General features: G+C 48.9%; 1 protein-coding gene across 4 annotated transcripts in view; it reads left to right on the top strand.

The window, feature by feature from the left end:
- Positions 1 to 5,997: 5,997 nt before the first annotated feature.
- FLNB (filamin B) overlaps positions 5,998 to 15,020 on the top strand; it is a 166,383-nt gene continuing 157,360 nt past the window's right edge. For all 4 annotated transcript variants that reach the window (XM_064367262.1, XM_064367263.1, XM_064367264.1 and 1 more), the window contains exon 1: positions 5,998 to 6,425. In XM_064367262.1, coding sequence (XP_064223332.1) covers positions 6,134 to 6,425 — 292 coding nt within the window. In that variant the 5' untranslated portion in view covers positions 5,998 to 6,133. The remainder of the gene's footprint in view (positions 6,426 to 15,020) is intronic.

A 15,020-nucleotide genomic window follows, 5' to 3' on the forward strand; every position in this document is an offset into this window, starting at 1 on the left:
TATATCTAGCACATACAATTATGTACAGTATATAATATTTGATAATAAACAAGTATGTTACTGGTTTATGTATTTACCACACCATACTTTTCATTGTTAGAGTATACTCCTACTTATAAAAAAAAAAGTTGGCCAGTTGTGGTGGCTCACGCCTGTAATCCCACACTTTGGGAGGCCAAGGCGGGCGGATCACCTGAGGTCAGGAGTTCGAGACCAGCCTGACCAATATGGTGAAACCCTGTTTTTACTAAAAATACAAAAATTATACGGTTGTGGTAACTGGCGCCTGTAGTCCCAGCCACTTGGGAGGCTGAGACAGGAGAATTGCTTGAACTCAGGAGGTGGACATTGCGATGAGCCGAGAAAGTGCCACTGCACTCCAGCCTGGGTGACAGACCGAGACTCCGTCTCAAAAAAAAAAAAAAAAAGAGTTAACTATAAAACAGTCATAGGCAGTCCTCCAGGAGGTGTTCCAGAAGAAGGCTTTGTGATAGGAGATGACAGTTCCCTGTGTAGTACTGCCCTTAAAGATCTTCCAGTGAGACAAGATGTGGAGATGGAAGACAGTGATATTGATGATCCTGACCCTTTGTAGGACTAGGCAAACGTGTTTTTTTTTTTTTTTTTTTTTTTTATTTGAGACGGAGTTTCGCTCTTGTTACCCAGGCTGGAGTGCAATGGCGCGATCTCGGCTCATCGCAACCTCCGCCTCCTGGGTTCAGGCAATTCTCCTGCCTCAGCCTCCTGAGTAGCTGGGATTACAGGCACGTGCCACCCCCAGCTAATTTTTGTATTTTTAGTAGAGACGGGGTTTCACGATGTTGACCAGGATGGTCTCGATCTCTTGACCTCGTGATCCACCCGCCTCGGCCTCCCAAAGGGCTGGGATTACAGGCTTGAGCCACCGAGCCTGGCCTTTTTAGGTTTTAACAAGGAAGTTTGAAAGGTAAAATAAATAAATAAATAAGTTTAAAAAATTTTTATTATTGACCTCCTTGGGGTCAGGTGATCCTACTACTTCAGCCTCCAGAGTAGCTGGGTCTATAGGCACATGCCACCATGCCTGCCTAATTTTTGTATTTTTTGTAGAGACTGGGTTTTGCCATGTTTCCCAGGCTGGTCTCAAGCTCCTGGGCTCAAGCAACCCTCCAGCCTCAGCCTCCCAAAGTGCTGGGACTACAGGCATGAGCCACCACGCCCAGCCAATAAAAAGTTTTAAACCCAGAAAAAAGCTTACAGAATATGGATTTAAATAAATAAAATCCTTTTTTTTTTTTTAATAGAGATGGGGTGTCACCATGTTGGCCAGGCTGGTCTCGAACTCCTGACCTCGTGATCCACCCACCTCAGCCTCCTAAAGTGCTGGTATTACAGGTATGAGCCACTGCACCTTACCGTGCTTATGTTTTAAGCTGTTATTACAAGAGCCAAAGAGTCAAAGTATTTTTTAAAATTCTAAAATAAAAGAATTATAGTAAGCTGAGGTTAATTTCTTATTGAAGAGGAAAAATTTTAAAAATAAACTTAGTGGGCCAGGAGTGGTGGCTCATGCCTGTAATCTCAGCACTTTGGGAGGCTGAGGCAGGCAGACCATGAGGTCAGGAGTTCGAGACCATCCTGGCCAACATAGTGAAACCCTGTCTCTACTAAAAATACAAAAAAATTAGCTGGGCATGGTGGTGCACGTCTGTAGTCCCAGCTACTCGGGAGGCTGAGGCAGGAGAATCACTTGTACCCAGGTGGCAGAGGCTGCAGTGAGCTGAGATTGCACCACTGCACCTCAACCTGGCGACAGAGTGAGACTCCATCTCAAAAAAAAAAAGTAAAAAATAAACTTATTGTAGCCTAAGTGTAGTGCACAGTAATGTCCTAGGGCCTTCACATTCACTTACCACTCACTCACTGACTCATCAGAGCAAATTCCAGTGCTGTAAGCTCCATTCATGGCAAGTGTCCATACAGGTGGACCATTTTTATCTTTTATTTAATTAATTTATTTAGGGTTTTTTTTTATTATTTGAGACGGAGTTTCGCTGTTGTTACCCAGACTGGAGTGCAATGGCACGATCTCAGCTCACTGCAACCTCCGCCTCCTGGGCTCAAGCAGTTCTCCTGCCTCAGCTTCCTGAGTAGCTGGGACTACAGGCGCGTACCACCATGCCCAGTTAATTTTTGTATTTTTAGTAGAGATGGGGTTTCACCTTGTTGACCAGGATGGTCTCGATCTCTTGACCTCGTGATCCACCCGCCTCGGCCTCCCAAAGTGCTGGAATTATAGGCGTGAGCCACCTCGCCCGGCCTTATTTAGTTAGTTTTTGAGACGCTGTCTTGCTCTGTCTCACAGACTGGGGTGCAGTTGTGTGATCTCGGTTCACCGTAACCTCCGCCTCCTGGGTTCAAGCGATTCTCCTACCTCAGCCTTCCGAGTACCTGGGATTACAGGTACCGGCCACCACGCCTGGCTAATTTTTGTATTTTTAGTAGAGACAGGGTTTCACCACTTTGGCCATGCTGTTCTTGAACTCCTGATCTGAACTGATTCACCTGCCTTGGTCTCCCAAAGTGCTGGGATTACAGGTGTGAGCCACCATACCTGGCCCAATCTTATCTTTTTTACCATATTTTTGTTATACCTTTTCTTGTTTTTTTATTTTTATTTTTATTTTTTTTTAAGACAAAGTCTTGCAGGCCGGGCGCGGTGGCTCACACCTGTAATCTTAGCACTTTGGGAGGCCGAGGTGGGTGGATCACCTGAGGTCAGGAGTTCAAGACCAGCCTGGCCATCTTGGTGAAACCCCATCTTAAAAAAAAAAAAAAAAGACAAAGTCTCACACTGTCGCCTGGGCTGGAGTGCAATGGTACAATCTTGGCTCACTGCAACCCCGCCTCCCAGGTTCATGCGATTCTCCTGCCCCAGCCTCCTGCAGCTGGGATTATAGGTGCATATCACCATGTCTGGCTATTTTCTTTTTTTTTTTTGTATTTTTAGTAGAGATGGGGTTTTACTGTGTTGGCCAGACTGGTCTCGAACTCTTGACCTAGTGATTCACCCGCCTTGGCCTCCAAAGTGCTGTGATTACAGGTGTGAGCTACCAGGCCCAGTCCTATTATACCTTTTTAATATTTAGATTCACAAATACTTATCGTAACAACTGCCTAGGTACCAATATAGTAACTTGCTGTACAGGTTTGTAGCCTAGGGGCCACAGGTGACCCCTTCTATCCTGGATGTGTGGTAGCCTGTACCATCTAGGTCTGTGGGAGCACACTCTCTGGTGTTCCTACCATGACAAAGTCCTCTAGCATTCCCATTCTTAAGCAACACATAAGTGTAGTTATTGAGTCCCCACTGTGAGCCAGGGCCAGGTCATATGTTCTCTCCCCCAGGCTGTTGTGACCATTTTCAGTGAGTCAGTCCATCTGTCTGAACAAAGCACTTTGGCATTGATTGTATGCAAATAACCTGTTACAGAATGGTTCTACCCATAAATTGGCTGGCCTCTCTCGGGCAACCCCCAAGGTGGCCAGCCCTTGCCCTGGGTCCTACTCAACCCTTCTTCCTCAGAAGCTTGACTGCCCTCAACTCCTCCCCCAAATTGGGTTAGGAGCCCCTTCTCTGGTACCAGGGCACCCTGTGCCTCTCTTACAGACTTGCATTATGGTTCTAACTGTGCTGTGTGTTCTGGGCAAGCTGCTCAATCACACAGTTACATTTTTTTTTTTTTTTCTTGAGAAGGAGTCTCGCTCTGTTGCCCAGGCTGGAGTGCAGTGGCATGATCTTGGCTCACTGCAACCTCCACCTCCTGGGTTCAAGCGATTCTCCTCCCTCAGCCTCCTGAGTAGCTGGGACTACAGGCGCACGCCACCATGCCCAGCTAATTTTTTATATTTTTTAGTAGAGATGGGGATTCACCATATTGCCCAGGCTGGTCTCGAACTCCTGACCTCGTGATCTGCCCACCTTGGCCTCCCAAAGTGCTAGGATTACAGGCGTGAGCAACTGCACTCGGCTCACAATGTTACTTTTATCCAATACAGCCAATAGCAAGGAAATTGCTTAGCACTGTGCTTGGCACAGAGGAACAGCAGGTGCTCATTCAACGCTTGCTGTTGTAATTATTCAGGCTTTTGTCAACAGACAGCTGGCCTGAGTCTTTGCCACATCCCAGAACCTAGCACAGAACCTGGATGAGAACAGAGTAGGTGCTCAATGTATGCTGTGGTAGGCAGAATAACAGCCCCCAGAGATATTGACATCTTAACTCCCAGGACCTGTGAATGTTCCCTTAAATGGCAAAGAGGAGTTAAGGTTGCAAACAAGATTAGGGTTGTTAATCAGCTGATTTTAAAACAGGACAAACCAGCTGGTCCAATGTAATCTTAACAGTCCTTAAAAGAGTCAGGTTTGGGGAGGTTGAGGCTACAGGGAGCAGAGATTGAGTGACAGTACTCCAGTTTGGGAGATGTAGTGAGATCTTGTCTCAAAAAAAAAGAAAAAAAAAAAAAAGAAAAAAGAAAAAGGCCAGGTGCTCATATCTATAATCCCAGCCCTGGGCCTGGCATGGTGGCTCACGCCTGTAATCCAAGCACTTTGGAGGCCAAGGCGGGTGGATCACCTGAGGTCGGGAGTTCAAGACCAGCCTGGCCAACATGGTGAAACCCCATCTCTACTAAAAATATAATTATTAGCCAGGTGTGGTGGCAGGTGCCTGTAATCGCAGCTACTCAGGAGGCTGAGACAGGAGAATCGCTTGAATCTGGGAGGCAGAGGTTTCGGTGAGCAGAGATTGCACCACCGCACTCTAGCCTGGGTGACAGAGCGAGACTCCATCGCAAAAAAAAAAAAAAGCGTCAGAAGAAGATGTGTCTATGGAGAGAGGACTGAGAGATTACCTGATATTGCAGTTTTTCTTTTTTATTTTCTTGAGACAGTCTCAATCTGTCGCTCGGGCTGGAGTGCAATGGCACGATCTCTGCATACTGCAACCTCCGCCTCCCGGGTTCAACGGATTCTCCTGTCTCAGCCTCTTGAGTAGCTGGGATTACAGGTAAGTGCCACCACGTTCAGCTAACTTTTGAATTTTTAGTAGAGACAGGTTTTCACCATGTTGGCCAGGCTGGTCTCCAACTCCTGACATCAGGTGATCCACTCAACTTGGCCTCCCAAAGTGCTGGGATTACAGGCATGAGCCACTGTGCCTGGTCCATTGCAGGCTTTCACAGAGGAAAGGGGCAGGAGCAAAGGAACCAGGCAGCTTCTGGAAGTTGGAAAAGGCAAGGAAACAGATTGTTCCCTACAGCCTCCAGAAGGGAATGCATCCTGCCGACACCTTGGTTTTAGCTCAGCGAGACCCGTGTGGGCCATCGAACCTACAGAACTAAAGGATAATACATTTGTGCGAGTGTGTTTCAAAGACACTTGTTACAGCAGTAGTTGGAAACTAATACACGCAGCAAGCATTACTGTTCATTTTTATCACCACTACTGAGCTGTTGGTGATGGTGGATTTATTTACACATTTCTCTCCCATTAGGCTGTGAACCCCTTGAGGTTGTGCAGTACTTTTGTCTTATTTATGTCACTGATTGGCAGGCTAGCGGAAGAATGCCAGGTACACAGGTGGAGCTCAATAAAATCCCTTAGTGAATTTTATTGAATCTATAGCTGGATGAAGACCTCCGCCCCGCGCGCCCCTCCCGTAGGTCCCACTGCGGCCCGACACAGTCTGTCCGGCTCCCAGACCCCGCGGGTCCCCCCACCCCGGGGCTGACCGGATGATTTAGGAAGCCGTACGTCCGGCTGGGGTGGTGGGCTTCGAGTGCTCGTCCCAGGGCGTCGTGGGGCGCAGTGCCCGCGGCAGGCTGCAGAGGGCGAGCGTGGCCCAGAAGCTCCCGCGGGAGGGTCGGGACGGGGCGGGGCTTGAGGGCGGGGCGGCTCAGCGCGCAGGCGCGAGGCCAGGCGCCTCGCGCGGCCAGGGGCGGGCGGCCGCAGAGCAGCACCGGCCGCGGCTTCGGTAGCAGCAAGTTCGAACCCCGCTCCCGCTCCGCTTCGGTTCTCGCTCCTCTGGCCCTTGGGCCTCCAAACACCAGTCCCCGGCAGCTCGTTGCGCATTGCACTCTCCCCGCCACCAGGATGCCGGTAACCGAGAAGGATCTGGCGGAGGACGCGCCGTGGAAGAAGATCCAGCAGAACACGTTCACACGCTGGTGCAACGAGCACCTCAAGTGCGTGAACAAACGCATCGGCAACCTGCAGACCGACCTGAGCGACGGGCTGCGGCTTATCGCGCTGCTCGAGGTGCTCAGCCAGAAGCGCATGTACCGCAAGTACCATCAGCGGCCCACCTTTCGCCAGATGCAGCTCGAGAACGTGTCCGTGGCGCTCGAGTTCCTGGACCGGGAGAACATCAAGCTCGTGTCCATCGGTGAGTTCTCTGGCCGGGCCCAGGCGCCGACTGTGGTGCCGACCCGCCCCCGCACGTGCACCCCTGCGGAAGGCGAGGGTTTCCCGCAGCGCGCCCCCACCTCGGAGACTAGGGGGAGTCGGACCCGGGGGTGGGATATAGGGGGCCTAGACCCCCTCTCCGGTGCCCTCCCCTGAGCTGGGACCTGGTGTGATCGCTCCCCATCGTGCTCCCCAGCAGTGCATCTTTGGTTGGCTAAGGGTTGAGGGTTTGGGCTGGGGTTGCAGGAGGGAAGGTGGAGATATGGCATTTCTCTGCACCTGGGGGCCCCTGTGGGAGCTAGGGGACTAGAAACCCTTGTTCGCCGTTCCCGGGGGCGGGGCCCTAGGGTTAGATGCTACCCGGAGCGCTCGCCTGGCTGCGCCCAGGTTGGTGCGCTCTTCGGCAACTGAATGGGCGTTGGCTTGGAGGCCAGGCAGGGAGACTTGGGGAGGAACCGTTCTTTGCTCCTGGGGCTTCCCCACCCAGGTGGAGACTAGGACCTGGTACCTTCCCCTGCCGTCGCCGGAATGGGTGTGGGCCCCGAGACTGCAAGGGGAGGCGCGGGTGCGTGTCCTCGCTCCCTCTGCTCTCGGCTTAGCTCTGGCCGCGCACCGCAGGTTTAGCCTACTCCTTGCTGCCAAAGTTGTAATTTAGGGATGGTGGTGGTAACAGTGATCGCTGTCTTGTAGGGAGCCCAACTAGCGTCCTCTGTGCGCCATCAGCCTTCTAAGTTACTTCTGTCCTTACACATCCTGAGAGCTGGGGTGAGGCTAGACCCATTTTACAGATAAGGGGGTCCAGAGGGTTAACTGACTTGTCCAAGGTCAGCAAGTAGGGCCCCGCTGAGAACTGAAGGAAGTGGGCGACAGTTAGAAGGAGGCTTTGTTTTCCTCTCCCCTTCCAAACCCACCCCAGGGTCTTCCTGAGAGGAGGGAGGGAGTTGGTGTCTCTTGCTGGGTTGGGCTTGCTGGGCTGGGGGGCGAAGAATGAGGATGAGGTCTTCTTTGTGGTCTGTGATAGTTGGGGGCTTCCAGGAGGGCCACAAGGCTGCTGAGAGTGTGGGCTGTGACAGTAGGGGCAAGGAGTTTGTGGTATGTGTGTGTGCATGTGGGCGTGTGTGCAGAGAATGTGTGTGCACACACACAGTGTGTATATGCAAAGAGAGTTTGCATATACACGAAATGGGTGTGCAGAGTATGTTTATATGCAGATAATGTGTATCTGCCTATGTGTGTGGGGGGCGGGATGTGGAAGGGGGAGGGTCCTGGATCTGGGTCTCTTCCTAAGGAGAACCAGGGACTGGCCCTGGCCTGTGACTTGGGTCTCTTCCTGAGGAAACCAGGTCACTATAGCGACCCTAGTGACAGGAAGAAAGGGAGATAGGTGTGGCTGCCGGGACTTTCTCCAGTGGAAAAGGGATTCCCTCTAGGCTGAGCCTCCCCCAGGCCTCAGGGCCTCACCCTTCCCTTCCCCCACACCTGTCCTGGCAGGTAGGGTTGCTTCCTGTTTCCTGGGCCCAGGCGCCTCTCCACCCAGCTGATCTCCAGCAGCCCTCTCCCTCCCCAAGGGTAGCTTTCCTGCAGAGGAATCTACACTGCACGCTGTTGTCTTCCTTCTGGGGTCCATCTCCTGTACTGCAGAGGGAGAACCTCAGAATCTCCTGGAATTCTTTACCATTCAGAAACCAGCCTCCCCTCTGAAGAATCCCAAGGCCCAGCTGGGCTCAACTTGGATCTGTTCTTTGTTTTAAAAATGTGTATTTATTTAATTAACTGAATAAAGAAACTTAAAGTAAACCAGAAGTATCCAGATATGACATGAAATCTCTAAAACAACACCAAAACCAAAGCAAACCACAGCACCAGCAAATCATGGACTGCCTGATCTACCCACTGTTTACAGACGCAGCCGCTGCTTCCAGCACTGTCTCTCATCAGTGCCCGGGGCTGTGGGTCTCATTCTAGATTTTGTCTGGTCGCTTACATTTTTTTACTTGGTCCTCCTGATTTCCCCCCTCCCCCACAGATGGAGTCTTGCTCTGGTTGCCGAGGCTGGAGTGCAGTGGCACCATCTCGGCTCACCGCAACCTCCGCCTCCTGGGTTCAAGCGATTCTCCTGCCTCAGCCTCCTGAGTAGCTGGGATTACAGGCACATGCCACCATGCCCAGCTAATTTTTGTATTCTTAGTAGAGATGGAGTTTCACCATGTTGGCCAGGCTGGTCTTGAACTCTTGACCTCGTGATCCGCCTGCTTCGACCTCCCAAAGTGCTAGGATTACAGGCATGAGCCACCCTGCCGGGGTCAGCCCTTTTGATTTTTATTCCTGAATCCACCCAGGCCCTAGCTACTCCCATTGTCCTAACCTTCCAGGGTTAGTTAGCTCCCGTTCCTCTGTGCTGGGCCTGTGGGCTGTTGGCAGCGTCTTCCTTTTCCTACCACAACTTACATTGTATTTTTTTCCTTTTTAATGATTTCTTGGATCATATTCCCCAAAGTGACATTCCTGGGTTAAAGGGTGTGACCACATTTATAACTTGTGTCATTGGCTGCCTAATTGCTTTCCCGAGAGATCTTGCAACAAACAGGTTTTCCACCCTCTGGAGACCACAGGGAACCTTGGCAAGTGCCAGGACTGCTGTGGGGATAAAGCAGGAGGCTTCTTCCCTCAGCTGCGAGGCTGCTGTGGGTAATGGTCCTTCAAGGCAAAGTTACCTCCAGCTTGGACTAAGGCTCGTATATTCACTGCTTAGGTTGTATTGCATTGTGCTGACAATGACACTAGCTTCAATTTGGGGGCACCTACTAGGTGTTAAGTGTGTTTTATTCACCCCATTGAATCTTCATGCTAATCATTGATTGATAGCAATTGCTGCCTTTCTTCTAATGATCTGCGTCTATAAGTCACTGGGAGAGTTCAGGGCTTAGTTCTGGCCTGGCCATGTGGTGCTTAGAAAATGGTTCCTGTTAATTAAATAAGGTGCTGTCTAATAATTGTCTGAAAAGTCATGCCAGGGCTGGACACTATGGCTCATGCCTGTAATCCCAGCACTTTGAGAGGCCAAGGCAGGTGGATCACCTGAGGTTAGGAGTTCGAGATCAGCCTGGACAACATGGTGAAACCCCATCTCTACTAAAAACAGAAAAATTAGCCAGGCATGGTGGTTCGTGCCTGTAATCCCAGCTACTCAGGAGGCTGAGGCAGGAGAATCTCTTAAACTGGGGAGGTGGAGGTTGCAGTGAGCCAAGATCTTTGTGCAACCGCACTCCAGCCTGGGAGACAGAGCCGAAGTGCCGGAATGGTTTGCACATTGAAGGGACAGTCAGAATCAGGGGAGAACAGCTTGGTTGGCTAATGGTGATCCTACTCTTGCTGCTCTTAGTATTATTATCCTTATTTAAAGATGGGAAACAGGAGTGAAGTAACCTAGCTAGTAATTGGTGTCTGGAACCCAGGTCTGCCCAGCTATTAAATTGGAGCCTTTTCTGACTTGGCTTCCAGTTTCAGAGATGAGTAAAGTACAGCTTTTCTCTCCACATCAGAGGGTCCCTGTAACACTAGGTTTGCAAGTCTTAGGTGTTAGGGTGGTGGCTGGATACCCACACTCTGAACCTCTGGCCTTGGTCAAATTAGGGATTTCAGGGCCTTCCATGATTGGCAGGATTAATCCTCCAGGCTGAGATGAGGGTCTCGCTAGTTGAGAGTCAGTCGGGAGTTGAATGGGGTCTGTCTGTCTCCTGTGTTGGCCTCACTTTTTTTTTTTTTTTTTTTTTTTTGGTTGGTTGGTTTAGATTTCCTGCTACCCAATGGATGATATTTTACTGTTTTATACCATGTCAGGGAAGGTATCATTGAATGAATACGGGGTTTTGTATGCTTTGGATAAGGCCAGACAACTGGGGAGTCATTAGAATTGTGTACATGTGTCCAGCTCTGAGATAGGTGGTGGTTCAGCAGCTGCCAGGACTCCACCTTCTCTGCCTCAAATTCACTGAAAGGCAACCCTGGCTGTTTATTCACATTTGTGGTTCATTGTAAGGTAGGCCGCTAGGCGCCATCCAAAAGCTGAAAATTTCCTTACGTTTCTTATTCTGTTGTGGGCAGGTCATAGTGAAGCCTCAGCGTCTTTAATTCCAGCTGTTTGCCAGGAGTTGGCAGTTTTATTTACTTGTTTTTCCAAAAAACTTTCTGACATGGGGCAGGCCAGCCAGCTGGGAGGAAAAGGGGTCTCTCAGCCCAAGAATGAGGATCAAGGCCTAGAAGTCTGGGTGGTGTGTTTTGTTTTGGGCCTTTAGAGAAAGGAATTATTTCCTTTTCAGAGGATGTGGTCTGACCCTAAAGTTTACTTCACTGACTTGCACCAGGCCAGTGCCAGAGCAGACAGGGCGCATGTTCCTAAGACTTTGGGTCACTGGGCAGTTTCCAGGGTGGTGGGTCACTGGTGCATTCGCTCCTTTTCCTTCCTCTCTCTTTTGTGCTACTACTACCAAAATAATTTCCAAATAACTTTAAGTTCTGCTCTTTCTTGCACGTCTAGCAGATGCCAGCGTGTCTTTTGGGCAGTACAGAGAGTGCTTAAAAAGTAGCAAAGTTGGCCGGGCGTGGTGGCTCATGCCTGTAATCCCAGCACTTTGGGAGGCTGAGGCGGGCGGATCATGAGGTCAAGAGATCGACACCACCCTGGCCAACATGGTAAAACCCCGTCTCTACTAAAAAAATACAAAAATTAGCTGGGCATGGTGGCGTGCGCCTGTAGTCCCAGCTACTCGGGAGACTGAGACAGGAGAATTGCTTGAACTCCAGCCTGGCACCTGGCGACAAAGCAAGACTTGGTCTCAAAAAAAAAAAAAAAAGGTAGCAAAGTAGCATGCTTTGTCAGAATTATTAATAACAAGTTCGTAGCACGTTAGCATGCAATGTGGCTTGTGTAGTAGTTAAGAGCAAGGATTCTTGGTTCAAATCCCACTTGTCACTAAGTAGCTATTAAGAAATGTCTGTGCCTTGGTTTTCTTATCACTAAAATGGGGATAATAACTACCTTAAAAGGTTGCTATAGAGATTAAACAAGTTAATAATTTTTAAAGTGCTTGGCACAGTTTATGTTACATAGTAAGTGCTGTGAGTGCCTGTTAATTAAATAAGGCAGTGTCTACTAATCTTAAAAGTCATGCTGGAAAGGTTTGCACACTGAAAGGGCATTTAAAATCAGCGCGCTCTGGGGAGAACAGCTTGGTTGGCTATGGTTGAGCCTACTTGCTAAAATATGGCTGTGGACTGCCTAGAGGGTGCCGCCTCCTTGGAAGGGGCTGCCCCCTGGTATGTTATGGCTGCCTCCAGGGCCCGTTCACACCAGCTTTGTTTCCAAGCTGGACAGGGAGCTCCAGGCGGTTGGTCATTCCAACCTCCCACCCCGTTCAGGAATCTCTGAGCCAAATCACTTCCAGATGGTGGTTGGGCCTCTGTGGTGCTCTCCCAGCAATGGCGGAGCCAGCATGCCAGTCGGCAGCCGCCTTCGTTCTTGGAGAGTCTGTGCTAAAGGAGGGCTTTGATTTGGAGCCAAAGTGTGTCTCTCGGGTCCTGGTTTTGTGCTGTGAGGCGGGTGCCATGGAGCGGGCTGCTGGCTTAGTTGAGAATGGCTGCCCTGCTCCTTGGGGGAGCAGATGCTCAGGGCCTGGAGCCTTTAGGTCCTGCCTTCAGCGGCTCCATAGTCAGGGTGCCAGTCACCCTGCTTTTTCTATAAACGGCCTCCAGGTAGCACATCCTAGGCTAAACTAGATGGAGCCTAGTGATTCAGGGCCTCGGTCTGAAGGTAGGCTGTCTGGATTCTAATCCGCACTCTGCTTGCTACCAGCTAAGAAACTCTAGTCCACTGCTTTAACCTTTCTGTGCCTGTTTCCCCATTTATAAAATGGATGAGCAGGCCGGGTGCGGTAGCTCACGCCTATAATCCCAGCACTTTACGAGGCTGAGCCTGGCATATCACCTGAGGGTGGGAGTTCGAGACCAGCCTGACAAACATGGCAAAACTCAGTTTCTACTAAAAATACAAAATTAGCTGGGTGTGGTGGCACATGCCTGTAATCCCAGCTACTTGGGAGGCTGAGGCAGGAGAATTACTTGAATCTGGGAGGCAGAGGTTGCAGTGAGCCAAGATTGTGCCATTGCATTCCAGCCCGGGCAACAAGGGTGAAACTCTGTCTCAAAAAAAAAAAATGGAGGAGCAAAATAGTTGCTATCTTAGAGTTACATCTGATCAGGTTAAGTTGTAGCACAGTGTTGTCGTTATCACTATTAATACTGTGCTTTTGGACCCAAGTCCAGGACTTTGCCTTGTCTTCTGTATGTTCTCTTGCCAGTCCAGATATTTTTGGAATCCTATTGCTGTCATCTGGGGTGTGTTAGCTGTTCCCTTTCCCCAAGTTTGGAACCTCTGATGAACATGTCTCCCAAGATCCTTTCTTTCTTCCTTTCCTCATTCAAGAAATATATGAAAGGCCATCTCTGAACCAGGCTCTGTGCTGGGTGCTAGGAGCACAGGAATGAGAGGATCTTGTCCTTTACTTGCCTCAGACACTACTCAGAGGAGAAGAGACAAGCAAACAGAGGAGAGGAGAAGAGCCCTGCAGAAGAGAGCTGCTCAAACCTTCAGGCATGTGCTCATCACCTGGGGGCTTTGTTGAAAATGCAGGTCTGATTGAGTAGGTGCTGGAGTGGAGGCTGGGATTCTACGCTTCCAACCAGCTTCAGATCCTGCTCTCTGTGGACCACGCTGTGAGTAACAAGGATCTAGATCCTCAGCCCTCTGAAGAGGATGAACATCTACCCCCAGGCTGGGTTGGGTGATCTAGAAGGTTCTCTGGAGGAAGGGACCTTTCAGCTAAGACCTAAAGAATGACTAGAATTAGGCAGGTGAACAGACATTTAGCCCAGGAGTAGAAGAGTGTGTCAGTTTAGAGGTCTTGATGCTCAGGTTAGGGGGGCAGTGGAGAGGTGGCAGGGCTGACTCACCAAGGGCTTTCTGAGACTGGAGACTGCCTATGGGGTGTGCTCCTTGAGTTTGTCTATTTATTTATTTTTTTTGAGATGGAGTTTTGCTCTTGTTGCCAAGGCTGGAGTGCAGTGCGGTGGCATGATCTTGGCTCACTGCAGCCTCCACCTCCCGGGTTCAAGCGATTCTCCTACCTCAGCCTCCCAAGTAGCTGGGATTACAGGCATGCGCCACCACACCTGGCTAATTTTGTATTTTTAGTAGATACGGGGTTTCACCATGTTGGTCAGGCTGGTCTTTAACTCCTGACCTCAGGTGATCCACCTGCCTTGGCCTCTCAAAGTGCTGGGATTACAGATGTGAGCCACTGCACCCGGTACCTTGAGTTTAGTGTAGGGTAGTGAACCAGCCAAAAGGTGCCATCTACCCCAGGAGTCTCTCAACTGTTGCTCCAGTCATTCCTATTAGCTGAAAATTTTGTATGTGCCTCTTCCTCATATATATATATATATATATATATATATATATATATATATATATATAAGCTATAAATATATTCTACTGTCAGTCTGTATATTAAATGTTAGTAAAGCTTAGTTTCTTTTTAGATGACAAATCCAAATATAAAATCTGTTTTTTTCCTGGCTCTAAGGGATTATCTTCTGTGCCCTTGGGTGCATACACCTCATTTGGAGGCTCCTATGAAGGCTTGTGTTTCTACATTGAGTTATTTTCTTTTTTCCATATTCTTGTTATTCTATTTTAATTTTCATCTTTGAGTATTCTAAATTAAGGAGCTGGATCTGTAATTATAACCCCTTCCCCCAACAATAAGTTTAACTAAATGAAAACATTCAATGGAATGAGCCATTTTAATCTTAATGGGTGCTATTTCCTGCTTTTATAATGATTACAATTGCCTTTCATGACATTCTACTGGAAGCCATCTTATATGACTGTGGTAAATCTAGTTATTCATTAAACAGGCTCAGTAATCCAATCCCTAAATTGGCTCAGGTTATTGTATAATAAACAATAATACTTTTCCTCAGGAGCTTCAGAAGTGATCTTGTATTTTTAAGGTGCCTAGCTCACTTTGGATGGGAAACTGAGTCCATGTACCAGGAAGAGAGCTTCTTGGGGAAAATGATTAGAAAACCAAATGGCTCTCTTTATGACTAAAGTGGTGAACCAGTAGGTGAGAGTAGGTTTAGATGGTATAGAGGATGGAACTACTGGGTATTTCAATCAGGCACATTTAGTATTAGGATTTAGAATTCGGGGTAGAGGAGGACAAAGAAAAATACTGAGCTATGTGTGAAGCTGCTGCCCTCTAACAGCCTTAGAGCAGCTGCCTTAACTGTGTTCATTTGATAAACTGTAGGTCGTTGTCGTAACTATTCTGCAAACTGTTTATTTATAAAAACAATTTGATGGGATTTTATTTCTGCCCATTGTTTGAGTATTGCATTTACCAAAGAACAGTTTTGGCCAGACCCCATGCAGTAGAATGTCCTTGGCCAAAAATTTTCTTGTACTATAAGCAAAGAAGCAGTTTGGTTTTTCACTTAGTCAAGACTGCCTATC

This window comes from Aotus nancymaae, unplaced genomic scaffold (genome assembly GCF_030222135.1).
Source record: "Aotus nancymaae isolate 86718 unplaced genomic scaffold, 86718_ANA_hifiasm-v0.15.2.pri h1tg000067l, whole genome shotgun sequence".
NCBI classification, from domain to species: domain Eukaryota; kingdom Metazoa; phylum Chordata; class Mammalia; order Primates; family Aotidae; genus Aotus; species Aotus nancymaae.